Source organism: Phycodurus eques, chromosome 15, assembly GCF_024500275.1.
Source record: "Phycodurus eques isolate BA_2022a chromosome 15, UOR_Pequ_1.1, whole genome shotgun sequence".
Taxonomy (NCBI): Eukaryota; Metazoa; Chordata; class Actinopteri; order Syngnathiformes; family Syngnathidae; genus Phycodurus; species Phycodurus eques.
The window spans coordinates 5,805,164-5,819,737 of NC_084539.1; the positions used below are offsets into that span (position 1 = coordinate 5,805,164).

Below are 14,574 nucleotides of genomic sequence, written 5' to 3' on the forward strand. Positions count from 1 at the left end.
CCGCTGCACACCCTGCCTCCTTCATGCATGGGCAATTCATCGTATGTGCTGCCCGTTCGCCACTTCGCCAATTGGCTAATTGAAACAGGATATGGCGAGGCGACTATTGACCACGATTCAAAATTGCCTCTGTTAAAACTCAAAAGGGCTTCCTGATAAACATTAACGTGAGCGCGCTCATTCTGCCGTGTGTCAACCGTGTTAATGGTTTAGTCGCCCCCCCCGCTTCGTAAAATGCTTCAATGCGTCCAGCCAGTGCTGGCTAAGCAGTCAGGCTCACGGGCTTTCCCGGCTGCGGGGTAACGGCACATCGGAGAAGACAGAACACGATGCTGCTTGGTACTGAATTGAAGCATGTATATTTATTAGCACAACGTACGTTTGAAGTGTTGTGTGCTTTGAATACTTTCCAGATGCACTGTATTTACCAAATCGAGGGCGTATGCCCAGATGTTAACATGCATCTGTGTCTTCTCCTGTACAGGTTTCTATTGGTCATCACTATGACTGATGGGGATTATGACTACCTGATAAAGCTCCTTGCCCTGGGAGACTCTGGTGTGGGGAAGACAACATTCTTGTACCGATACACAGACAACAAGTTCAACCCCAAGTTCATCACCACAGTCGGCATCGACTTCAGGGAAAAAAGAGTGGTAAGGCTGCCACCATCAAAAGCATAACATATGTGCATGTTTCTTGACTCTTGACTAGTTTGTTAATTCAGCAAAATTAACAATTTGGTGTCATTCTGTGTCATTAGCATGGTCTTTGAGTAGTTTAATTTTCCCAGTTTCGATGCCAGACCTTTTCCCTTTGTCGTCACAAGGTAAGTGGATAGTTTGTCACTAACCTCTTATAGATCATGAATCTTGCTGACACAGAGCAGCCAACTATTGAAATCATTAAGTTCATTTTTTGGGCTGTGGTGTTTTTCTTTTTGGATGATGAAAAGGTTGGAGTTGTTTGTATTCAGAAAATAGCACAAGTTAAACAGATTACATGGGGCAGTTTGTCATGTCTGTTTGGCATCATGTGACTGCTCTTAGTTTGGAAGTGGGGAATATTCACATGGGAACACTGCTAGTTCCCAGCTGTCTGAACTCTATGGGCTATAAGTCAGCCCATGGAGTTCAGAGATGCTGGTGTGGCTGTTATCAGCTCTTGGTTTCATTTGACATGTAAGACTTAACATATAATTGTACACACCCACAAAGTCACCGATGCAATATACAAATGAGCAAAAACTAAAAACATATTTAAAATATGGACAATGAGTATAACATTCAATACACTTTTCATAAGATTGATAGATTTATTAACTGGGTATTGCACTGACACTTGTTAAACACTTGGAAGCAGCCTTCTAACTTAAATCCTTGAATGAAAGTGGTGGTGTAAGGAGGGGATTTATTTTATTACATGAGTTTGTAATCATTACCTTTGCCAAGAACGAGAGAGAGAGAGAGAGAGAGAGAGAGCGAGAGAGAGAGAGTTTGTTTTTGTCACGTAACTGTCAAGATAGTTGTAGCAGCACAGAGATACAGTATGTCTTACATCTACAGTATCTGTTTGCAAGTTGCTAAAAAAAAAACATTTTTTTTTTCTACTGTTCATTCTTGTCAGAGCAGACGCTACTATGTGGAAACTGCCACTCGCTACAGCATTTCTGGTCTAAGACAATTTTGGCACTCCAAATTAAGTAAAAAAAAAAAAAGAAAAACTAACTCAAAACAACAACAACAAAAAACCGTTTGTAACAGTTCAGCCTTGACTATGCTCCATGTGCTATTCTAGTGACGTGTCATTCACATTCTCTAATTTTTCCATTTTAGAAATTAGCAATTACATTTATATCTTATACTGTTTAACAAACAAAATACTCTGAAACCTTTTATGTTATGCTTGCAATCTGAACAGCTTTAATGCTACCGTATGGTGCTACCCTCCATATCTGGAAATACTGACAGCGCTAATTTTATCCCACTGCTTCAGATGAGTCATATGATAAATTATTGTTCTTCACTTCCACTGTGTGTGTGTGTGTGTGTGTGTGTGCGTGTGTGTGCGTGCGTGTGTGTGTGTGTGTGTGTGTGTGTGTGTCTGTATACACGTGTGTGCATGTGCATACATATGTGTGAGTGAGTGAGTGAATGTCACAGTAGTTATTTTTTTTATCTAGTTATCTAATCATGAGTCGATGCCTTGTCTTGAGGACCTTTATGTATCCATTAACCATTAGCGTTAGCGATGCTATTGAATCAAACATAATGCTTTAAATTCATAGTTAATATAATGTACAGTATTTGTTGTTATTTCCATCTGACAGACACACACATCTCTGATAACTACAATACATTTCAATGTACATGTCGTTTGCTGTATTAAAAATAAAAGGTCGAGTTGACCCCGGTACCCGCAAACAGTGTCCTTCATAGGTCTTGTAGGGCCTGTTTCCACCAAGGACTGTGGTCCAATCAAGATTGTTCTAAGCTGGAAAAACAAGGTTAATTTCTCTGTCCTATCCTGTTCACTATCCATTATTGTTGCACCATGTACCAGTAGCGTACCGAGGTATTTTGACATTCAAAGTAGCACGGTACCAGGATTTATTTATTTTATTTTTTTTATAATTTTTGCCCCCTTCTTCCCAGTACCGGTAGTTTAAAAAAAAAGAAAAATAAACATAAGTAACTTGCGCGACAGCGCTCAATTCATACGGTGTCCTCAAGGTCCCATATTTTGACTATTTAGACCTCAATAGAGTGACTCTCTAACATGGACTTATCTAGTATATAAAGTTTCAATTTCACTTCAAAAAACACCATGGTTTTGTCATACGAGCGTGCAGAAAAGGCCCTACTTCTGTTTGACCCAGTTTTGTATCCACTTTTGTACCCACTTTGTCCATATACAGCAGACATGTTTGTTATATCATCACTGGCTCGGGAGTGGACCGGTAGGTGGATAACTTCGCTAGACGTAGATAAGTTCGAGAAATTCGAAGGACCTGATTTCAGGCCGCTTGGCTGGAAAACGTCTGAAACTCAGAAATGGGTAGAGGATTTTATTTCATTTTTCACATGTTTACTGAAGCACCATAGAGCCAGTATTACATCCCAAATACTAGAACAAGTTGGTTTGGTAAAATATGGGACCGTTTAAAGGCCAGTGCCCCAAAAAGGCGACAGTCAGCCAATGACTTCCTGTCTTCCAAGAAGTTGTGTGTGCGCGACTGTGTGGGAGCGGGGAGAATGAAATGGCTTCAAATTGCCGACTAGCTCCTGCCTGCTGCAGAAACGTTAACACTACGGGACGTAACCTCAGAGTCCGCAGCTTCCGGGTTTATGTGAGCAAAGTCAATGTTGTGTGCAGTGGATTTTCCTGTGTTGTTTAGGGATACTGCATTCGATGCACACGAGAGTCAGTGTTACCAGCAGGAGATCGATAGCATGGGAGGACAGCGCACGGAAGCCCAGCATGAAGCGCTCCAACCCGGATACTCATTGTCGGAAACCGCTCCGGAAATCGGACAGTTCGAGAAGAATAAAAAACGGAAAGCCACTGACTATCAAGCAAAAATTTTCACTTTTTTTCCCAGTGTCTTGTCTCCGTATGCAATGAATAAACAGCACTGCACTGAGTGGGTGCACAATGTGTTGCTTACAATGGGAGCTATCAAGTGCAGTCATATACAAGAATACTGAACATTAAAAGCTTGAATAAAAAAAGCTTGAAATAAAGAGTATTAAGTATGAGTAATGTACTGTATGTATAAATATAGAAATAGAAATAATACAGTCATGGAAAAAATATTAGACCCCCTGTTTTTTCAGTTTCTTATTCATTTTTAATGCCAGGTGCAACTAAAGGTAATGATGACAATGAAAATAGCTCATAAGAGTTTAATATAAGAGCTGATATCTCGCTCTCGCCATTTTCCATGGTTTTCTTCATAATAACCAAAATTATATTTAATAATACAATTAAGCTTTAGTATTCTTCAGGTAAAGTGCACTTAGTGGTACAGTAGCAGGGATTATAGTGAACAAGAAATTGAAGAAAGAAGGGTGAGCTATTCCATACATACAAACGCACATATCCATCATATACTGTATATGATAATGCAGGCATTGATCTAATTAAAAAAAAAGTGTTAAGAATGAGCTAATTCCATTAAAACGTAATTTAGTTTGTCATATATCATGTTTTGAATAAATGGAAATAAATATAAAAGGATTTGAAGTTGATTTGTCAGTTATCATTCCACTGCTTTTTAGTGATGTTTTAGATTTTCGCCATGGTTTTGTTTCAGTACCGGTATCAAGGTACTTTATGCAGATATAGTCTCAAACTCATAATTTTGGTACCGTGACAACACTACTATCCATTATCTGTATCACTAATATCACAACAAGTTGCAACACCCAGTTTATTCCAAAGATACCAGTGTGGATGGGTCTGTATATGAAAATGTCTATTGAGCGCAGTATTGTTAGGCTCGCATCTCCCAAACAACTTTTCAGGAACCATAAAAAATGTCATTTGTTGAGCCATTAACATTCCATTAACAAAGAGAGCAAGTCTTATTCAACACTTTATATTGGTCAATAATTTGTAAAAAAAATAACATACCAACGTGGAGACCAATAGTATCGATTTGTGAAAAAATATTACATTCACCTAATTTTAACATAGGACATTTCCGCCCGTTATACTGTATGTTCTCCACGTCGCACACACACACACACACACACACACACACACACACACACACACACACACACACACACACATTTTAAGCAAAACAGAACTGAACACTGCCTTAATGAAACTGCTGGTTTTGTGGATTATTTCTATGTGTGTCTAGTGTCAGAGACAGTGACTCTGTCTCATCTATCACAATCAAAGGTGTGAAGGACGCCCGAGGCTTCCCACAGATACACAAACAGTGGACCACGGTGCTCACCCATGTCTAATTGTCTCATTTCAGGCCTGTTGAGGTGTCACTTCTTAGTTCATAGGCTACAGACGAAAACTGGAGAATTTTTGACTCACGGATTCATTAGCTCACCTCCCACTCTATGATTACCAAGGAAACCATTGGAATTATCACACAGTCTGCCAGTAAAGTGTACTTGGATGCATCAGAATCACTTTATTCGCCAAATGCATCAAGTAGATGCAAAGGAATTTGACTTGGCAAGCAGCACTAAAACAGACATTTAAAATAATTTGGGACAGGACTAAACAAACAGACAGACAATGAATGCACATTAGCTGTGTCACCCAACAAGTAAATTGCAATGTGATTAAAAATGAAAAGATGTTGATAAGATTTTAGATAAGCAGAATAAAAACCAAATAAAAATAAAATCACAAATAGAAATAGACCTAAGCAGATATGCTGAATACAGACTATATGGGATGTTGGCGAGTGTGTGCTTCCTTCCGGGGGTTGGAGTGGGGGGTGTCGGTGCCATCAGTTGCTGTGCTACTTGTAAAGGAAAGAAAAAGAGAAATGGGGGCGGGGGGGGCCGGTATTTAGGTGGCGTGTGGTCCTTGACCTGAGGGCAGAGTACCGCCTTCTTGTGGGGAGCAGGTGGTACCCAGGGTGGGAGGGGTCAGCAGCAAATTTCCCCGCCCCCTTTCTTACCGGGGTTTCATATAGGTCACTAATTGACAGATGCCGTTGTCCAGTCAACCTCGCCACTGTGTGTTTGCGCGATGCAAATTTGATAGACTATCCCTTTGATGTGCTGCAACACAGGACACAGGCTTTAGTACAGGATAAGAAGCATAAATTGATTGATGAAATACATTATTTTCATAGATGGATACTGTTTTGATTGTGTGAGGGATATTAAATCAACAGGCAGGAATTTTTTTTAGTTATTTTATTTTTTTTTAAATTGCCTCAAAATGTCACCATATTTCATCTAAAGTGACACTTCTCCCCAGGTGTACACGGCTTCCAACCCCAATGGAATGACAGCAGGAAAAACCTTCAAGGTTCACCTACAGCTGTGGGACACAGCTGGACAGGAGAGGTGTGGAAATTTGAATAAATGTAGTCACTCAAGCTATAATTGCTAAGGTGCCGAATCAATTAAATAAGATGCATTTAATGGTTTGATTTATTAGTAAATATGTGTATGCATTCTTAACATAGTTCAGAAATTGTTAATTGGTAATAAAACAGGAAAATGGGGCCGAAAATACATTCGTGGTCACAGTGTATGTGCATGGGCTTTACTCCGTAAAAGGATTTGATCTGTTAAAAGGTTTTATCAAGGATGAATGACTCACTTTAGGATGACTCAGTCACTTATATAAGTTTTTAATTATACTTTTGAGAGCTTTAAATGAAAAAGACAGATAAACCAATCACACTGAATCAATACACCTACGTACAGATGTCATTTATTGCAGTTTTATGCATTTGTGTTGGATGTATTTACAAGACATTTACATGTAATACATATTTTGTGCGTGTGTTTTTATTACAGTCCATTTGTATTCGATAATACATATTAGCCTTTAAGCCCTTGAATGCCCATATGATACATTCTAATGAGGTTTAGAGAAAACAATACACACTGTGTTGAGATGAATATGAATATGTTCATTATTAGATTATTAGATAATCCAGTGTTTATTGACCTGTTCCCAGGTTGTAGAGTGCTAAAGACAAGTATATAATGACATCGTCTTAGATTTAGCTTTTACAGGACGGCCACATCTCTAGCCGCAATTAGTCTCAGGTTTGATAAAGCACACTGTACGTGCTAAATTAATATTAATAAATAATAAACGTGCTAAATTAATAATTGTTTTCATTTTGCCTGAGTATCCAAACACTGCTTTGTTCAAAATGGTGATATACCTTATATTTCCATCCTATACCACCAACCCAAAATTTTGTTAAATCACTCCTTTAATATTAAAAAAAAAAAGAAATCACCAATTTACTACTCTATCCATGATTAAAATGGTAGAATACTTCGTCGGGTGCCAGCCATCTTGCCACAAGCCTCGCTAATGCCGAGCCCATGACCATGCAACAAGCATTTAAAATGTCACCACAACAAAAGCCTCTGTAACGTTATCTTACCAAACTCTTTTTCCAAAGTTCTTAAAGATTTTAGAGCCATGCAACAATGAGCTGACTAACTCCGTGGTATGAGGTGGACACAAAGACTTACAGCGGCTGAAATAAGCATTTAACGTGCCACTTTTTTTTCTCACTAAATATATTGCCGAAGGTGCTATTGACATGAAAATTTCACCAGATGTTGGGAACAACCCAAGTAAACCAGACATACAAAGAAAGTAGAACAAATAAGATCAGAAATTAAGTTGTGTTTAATAATGTGAAATGACACACGGAAAAAGTATTGAACACGCCAATTGGCATTTATTTAATAGTTTGTACAAAAGCCTCTGTTTGCAATGACAGGTTCAAGACGCCTCCTGTATGGAGAAATATAGTCTCATGCATTGCTCTGGTGTGATTTTGGCCCATTCCTCCCCACAGGCAGTCTTCAAACCTTGAAGGTTCCGTGGGCTTCTTTTATGGACCTTGAGTTTGACTTTTGTCCATAGATTTTCGATTGGATTCAAGTCAGGTGATTGGCTGAGCCATTCTAGCAGCTTTATTGTTTTCCCTCTGAAAACAATTGAGTTTCCCTAGCAATATGTTTTGTTTTGGATTATTATCCTGCTGAAATGGCCACCCTCGTTTCATTTTCATCATCCTCGTAGATGGCAGCAGATTTTTGTCAAGAAAGTCTCTGTATTTTTGCCCATTCATCCTTCCTTTAATAATGTGAAGTTTACCAGTACCATTTGCTGTGAAGCAGCCCCACACCATCATGTTCCGACCGCCGAACTTCACTGTTGGTATGTTGTTTTTAGGGTGATGTGCAGTGCCATTTCTCCTCCCAACGTGGTGTCCGTTATGGCATCCAAGGAGTTCAATTTTGCTCTCATGCGACCAGACTATATTCTCCCAGTATTTAACTCGCTTGTCCAAATGTTATTCAGCAAACGTTAAACGAGCTTTGACATGCTTTTTTTTTTTTTTTTTTTCCAGCAATGGGGTCTTGCGTGGTGAGCGTGCATACAGGCCATGTGGGCGGAGTACATTACTCATTGTTTTCCTTGTCAACAGGACCTGCTAATTCCAGGTCTCTTTGAAGCCAACAGCATCTTTATGTTTTGCAACAATTAGTTTGTGATGGTCTTTATCTTGATTCACACCATGGCAGTAAGACCTTTTTGTAGGCCATCAGTTAGGACTGAACCATCTGATATTCATTTGCACTGACAAGGGGCTGGATTGCTGTTAGATTATTGATAGATTTTAGGTGTTGTCTTGGCTTTCCATGCCTTTTTGCTCCTCCCTTCATGTGTTCAATACTTTTTCCCTGTGTCATTTGACATTTTTACACACAACTTAATTTCTGAGCTTATTTGTTCTACTTTCTTTGTATGAATAAATTAATTGGGTTGTTCCCAACATCTGGTGAAATCTTCAGGTCAATAGCACCTTTGGAAGTATTTAGTGAGAAAAATGGTGATGAGTAAAATACTTATTTCAGCGGCTGTACATCCAAACTGACAACCTTCCTTTTGCGACGAAGCATTACAGTGATCGATTTTAACAGAAAATGTATCTAACCTTACTATTTTGACTTGGAATCAAAAAGCCTAACATCCAGACATTCAATATGCATAACAACTATGCCACATGGCTTCCGCAGAATGAGGAAATAGTTTCACAACACGGAACTTTCAAGAGCAACAATAGATTTGTTTTCAAACTATTTTCATCACTTGTAATTGGTTACTATTGCATAAAAATAACAGACAAAGTGGGGAAACACGATTTGTGAAAAAATATGCAATTGACCCCATTTGGACAAACAGTGGAACCTCGATAGAACGGACTCATTGAATCGGGGGGGGGGTCTGATATAGCCGATTGTCCGTTACATAAAAGCCTAAAATGTCCAGTACAGTACAAAGTTATTATAAATAAATAAATAGGCACCTCTTTTGGAATTTGATCTAGTAATATTGTATATCTGACCCGGTAATACGTCAGTCCTCTTCTCTGCCTGCATTGCATCACAGTGCTAGTAAACAACAGCAACCGATTCTGGAACTAACAGTCTTTGTCAATGGCATTGCAAACTATTGGACACATTGTTCAGTCTCAGCGGCCTGTTTTATCCAGTATCCGTTATATCGGGGTTCGTTTTATCAAAGTTCCAATGTACAGGGTTTCCGCCCAACAGTGACGATATACGGTACTCCTTCCGCAACGCGCAAAATGACCTGAGCAGCAATTTAGCGTGTTTGGGATATGCAATTCTGGTTGCGTCCCGCTAGTAGATCAGCTTACACGTCCGTTTTGGTGCGCAATCAAGTTTGCGCCCGTTTTTGCACACACAAACCTACACTGTATAAAATGATTTTGGAGCGTGGTAAATATAATCCATGAAAATCATCTAAAATGTACATTATTATTTAATGAAAAGTACCCTAAAAATTACAGTAAATATTACCGACACTACCTACCTCCTACCTAGAGTTACCAAGAAAAATTTAGTAAAAGCCAATATGCATCACTTGACACATGCTTGCCCCACTAATTGGCTGACGTGTCATCGGCTCATCAGCACAAAATGGCGTCGCCCATCGGTGACAACTGATCACTCTGATTAGTTGTTTGCTAGCGAATCAGCACAAAAACAAATAGAACAACAAAGAAAAAAGCACTATATTGTAAAACAAGCTTAGCTAAACGTTGATCGTTACTTAGATTTGTTCCTGCTTGTATTAATTATGAGTGTGCATTTCATTTCATTTAAAACCGTGTCTGGGGATCGTACGGAAAGCAATGATTTCTCGGCCATGCTCAATATTTTGTGGAAGATGTCTGCGTAGGCATCTCACTGATTGGCTCAGTTGGGTCTTTTTATGGCAATTGGCACGACACTTGCTTTGAAAGACTTGATACTGGAAAGGTAGGCAGACCTGCATCAGTGAAATAAATATACTAAGAGAGAACATGGATGGTGAGCAACACAAAGTATACTAGTCCCCACCTCAACTCAGGCACCGTGGTAATCAGAAATGTTCCATTCCATTCAAGTATTTCATCGCTATTCTAAGTAGTTTATCGCTATAGATTTAAGGTATTCTTCACCCAAAATATGCGGTTTAAATTTACCCAATGGCGGCACGGTGGATGACTGGTTAGCAAGTCCTCCTCCCGATCCTAGTGAGGATTAGCTGTATGCAAAATGGATGGATGGAAATTTACCCAATTAAAGTGGTTGCAAATTGTTGCCCTATTTTTAGTGTCAATTCTATAGATTGTTTTTTATTTTTATTTTCTTTTATTTTTTTATAGTGTAGCGCAAATCCAACCATAAGTGTTGTTGGGTAGAATGGTGGTGGCTGACTGGACTATGAATGTCTGAATTATGATAAAGCTTCATTTGGTTGTTGGGTTTGTGTTCTAGGTTCCGCAGTCTGACTACAGCGTTCTTCAGAGACGCCATGGGGTTCCTGCTGATGTTTGATCTCACCAGCCAGCAGAGCTTCCTCAATGTCAGAAACTGGATGAGTATGTTGTTGACGTCGAATCCCAGCTACTGACACAGCTGTAGACAAAAGTGGAAATGTTTGTTGGCTCATTTAACAAAATGAGCTCAATAGGTTGCCTCGTGTTGCCTTCCAGGCCAGCTCCAAGCCAACGCCTACTGTGAGAACCCAGACATAGTGTTGGTTGGAAACAAGGCAGACCTGGCTGACCAGCGTGAGGTTCAAGAAAAACAAGCAAAGGAGCTGGCAGATAAATACGGGTATGTCCAGAAGAGTACAGTGTGCAACAGATAGGAATTAATACAAGTTATGCTTATTGCATTTCTTCAAATTGTGGTCCCTGCTAATTGACTCTCTTTCTCTTTATGATGACATTTGATACCACTGTGTCCAGTAGATAGTGATCTTGTAAGTCTTACAGCACAGCACAATTTATTTCATGTTGATGTAATACATTTGACGTCATCGGCCGGTCAAGCAGTTACTGCTTCTGCCTCACAGTTCTGAGGCTCTGTTTTTTTTGGTTCCTGCCTTCTTGTCTGGCGTGTGCATGTGGCCAGACCAGTAATTTAATACAGAGTGCCATTTCTACTTCAAATGAAAAAAAAAAAAAGCCAACAAAAAAAACACGGACATTCCTTTCACCCTGAGCAAAAATAACAGCTGCAATATAGTTGTGTAGACTGTAAATCGTGTGATAAATATTTTAGTGTGATTTAATAACCACAAAACCATTGAAGTCACAATAAATCTAATTTCTTCTCCTCTTTCATTCAGTTAATGAGACTAAATTTCCTTGCTTGTAGTAGAACTGTTGACGCTAATGTTAGCTCGGGTGTCCATGATGAAACATGTTTTACAATGATACAATAGGTTTAACATGCTTTGGTCATGAATAAAGTTTTTGTTTGCACAAGTATACTTTATACTTTATGCCACACTGGAATATATCTTTTTTTTTTTTCTTTTTCTTTTAAAGAAACTATCTTTTTAATCCAGCGGGCCAATCAGTCTTGCGTCTTCTGTCATCTTCTTAATCTAACGATCTCTGACATTATTCAGTGCATCTTTCAGGTCTTAAAAGGGACATACAGGTATTATTAAAAATTATATTTCGGTTTAGTTGTACACAATGTCTGCATGGTTAGCACATCTCCCTCACAGTTCAAATCCGGCCTCCCCTATGTTTTTCCCTTTTGCCTCTGCTGCCAAAGGGCTTGCACATTGCTGCCATGGAAAGTGCCTTCAGATAACATTTGCTGTGAATTGGGGCTGTAAAAATATAACTGACTTAACTTGTCTTCTGGCTGGCAGGATCCCATATTTCGAGACAAGCGCCGCGACTGGGGTGGAGGTGGAGAAGTCTGTAATCACACTGTTGGACCTGGTCATGAAGAGGATGGAGCAGTGTGTGGACAAACCGCCTTCAGAGCCTTCTAATGGCACGGGGACCACAAAGCTCGCCGACCCACAACCCGATGAGAAGAAATGCGCATGCTAAAGCTCGAGAGCTCGTTCAGGAAGTGACCAAGTCTACTCTCTTCTCGCCACACTTGCTCTGTCTTTCTCATCTTGGCTTGCATGCTTCTTTGGTGTCATCTTGTTCATCTCCTTTATGTCCAAAGCTAACCATTATTTCACTTCTTTTATTATCTTTCCCACCATTTAATCCTGTTGCCAAATTCCCTCATGGAGCGGGATCAACTCTTGTTCTCTCTCTGAGGGTTATTCAAGGTACTGCAGTCCCATCATGTACACCTCAGTTCAGTTTTAGTTGTCCAGTAAGACACTTCTGGGTCAAGGTCAGTCATTTACTGTTCCTCATTTAGCCTACGTTTTACTATTCTGGTCCATATCTCTGCTTCTGAGATGTTTTAAGTTAAATGGTCTTTGTTTTTCATCATGTTCTAACAGGGGAAACGCTGCTTCCTGTTTTGGTTGCCTTTCAAACCACTTTAAATTCTATCAGTCAGATTGAACAGCTGTTTACCCCGACGGTTATTTGTTGAAGCATTTCACACTTTTTGTGCTCTACGTTTTTGACACTCTAATGATGATCTCCATGGTTTGGTCTGGTTCACTCCCACTTGAAATTTCCTTCAGTTGCTCTCCACACTGTAGTTCGCAAAAGTCTTGGGCCTCCACTAGTTTTGTTGTTTAAAAAAAAAAAAAAAAAAAAAACTGCTCAAACTTCGAGGGGGTGCATTACATTTTGGTGGGAATCAGGATCTAGCTGCAGATATACTCTATATAATCATGATTGTGAATATATACGATAGAGATTTTTTTTTATATTTAAGATAGATGGGAATAAAGCTACACATACTGTGCAGTGCAACCATGCTAAAACTCCAGCTCTAAGGGTGGCCTAAGACTTGCATCCATGTACTGTGCATATTTACATACATACAGGTTTATATGTAGTTGCATTTGTTTTCTTAAATTGTCATCTGAAAAGTGTTTTGTCATTTTTATAAATTGTACCTGGGGGGGGGAAAAAAAAGAAACCTTGTTTTTCAAAAGAAATACATCCGCATCCCTGGAGAGTGACAAAATTATGTCTTGTGCTCCTGACTTCTAGCAATGTCTATTTATTATTTCCATAATACCTTGGATATAGATTTAGATCACCATGTCAAACAGCTGCAGAGTTTTTTTCTTGGTTGCTTTCTGTTAAGCCAGCCGAACTTAGAATTTCTGTGTCAAAAGATTATTATTTACACTTTTATGCTTTCCATCAGTTCAATGTATTTCAAAGCCTCTGTCTAACTTTCAATCTCTACATTATTTTGTGCAAGTCAACCATTTATCGAAACTCTTATGACACCTCTATCTGCCTTACATTATGGGAATGTGTGTTGAGGTGTTGATTTGCACAAGAATTGCGAATCAGCTTCTTGTTGTCGATGTATTTATTTCTTCCCCAATGATGTATTTGTTGGGCTCTCAGGCCTAAAAAATGGGCTAAATCCAACAGTAGCCAAAAGAGTCCGCAGTTTATTGTGTAGGTCTCTGCCTAATAATCACGAGTTCCAACTGCCCTTTCGTAATAATGATACAAAATAAGTTCTATATAAGAGAATACACGTTGTTTTTTGTATTGTGCACAATGGATCTGTTCAAAAGGTTTATGTGCCCGTAAGCTTTGGCTTGACTTCGTCGCCTTTAATCTGCCAATGTGCCAAATCCAAATGATGATTTAAAAAAAAAAAAAAAAAAAAAAAAAAAAAAAAAGAGAGAGAGAAAAAAAAGAGAGCTTTTGTTTTCACGTAAACCAAACCTCAGATAAACACTACTTTCACATTTTGTGTGTGTGCCAACATCTGTTCTGAGTGCCAGATAAAAGTCAGAAAATGCGGTACCGTCCTAACCTTTACTGAGTAGAAGGAATTATGAAAATCTGCTTATTTAGTTCTACTTTACATCTTTGTCTTTTATTTGCCCGCAAGTTGGAATGAGTCATAATAAACCGTGTTGCATCTTCATTTGTCCATCCATCCATTTATTGTACTGCTTAAACTCACGCGGGTCACGGGGGCGTGCTGGAGCCTATCCCAGCTATCTTTGGGCGAGAGGCGGGCTACACCCTGAACTGGTCGGCAGCCAATCGCAGGGCACATATAAACAAACAACCTTTCGCACTCACGTTCACACCTACGGGCAATTTAGACTCTTCAATTAACCTACCACGCATGTTTTTGGAATGTGGGAGGAAACCGGAGTGCCCGGAGAAAACCCACGCAGGCACGGGGCGAACATGCAAACTCCACACAGGCGGGGCTGGGATTTGAACCCGGGTCCTCAGAACTGTGAGGCAGATGTGCTAACCAGTTGTCCACTGGTGTTGCATAAACTTGATTTATTGTTTATACATTTGAACAGGTCTCTTTATCTTGTGTTTCCATCCATCTATTTTCTCTTCCACTCACCCTTGTGAGCTGGAACCTGTCAAACTTT

At 39.4% G+C, this 14,574-nt stretch overlaps 1 protein-coding gene across 6 annotated transcripts in view; it reads left to right on the forward strand.

Moving 5' to 3' along the window:
- The window catches only part of rab27b (RAB27B, member RAS oncogene family), a 65,118-nt gene extending 51,016 nt beyond the window's left edge, over positions 1 to 14,102 (forward strand). For all 6 annotated transcript variants that reach the window (XM_061698600.1, XM_061698595.1, XM_061698597.1 and 3 more), the window contains 5 exons: positions 485 to 656; positions 5,962 to 6,050; positions 10,536 to 10,639; positions 10,754 to 10,877; positions 11,932 to 14,102. In XM_061698600.1, coding sequence (XP_061554584.1) covers positions 504 to 656; positions 5,962 to 6,050; positions 10,536 to 10,639; positions 10,754 to 10,877; positions 11,932 to 12,118 — 657 coding nt within the window. In that variant the 5' untranslated portion in view covers positions 485 to 503 and the 3' untranslated portion in view covers positions 12,119 to 14,102. The remainder of the gene's footprint in view (positions 1 to 484; positions 657 to 5,961; positions 6,051 to 10,535; positions 10,640 to 10,753; positions 10,878 to 11,931) is intronic.
- Positions 14,103 to 14,574: the final 472 nt, after the last annotated feature.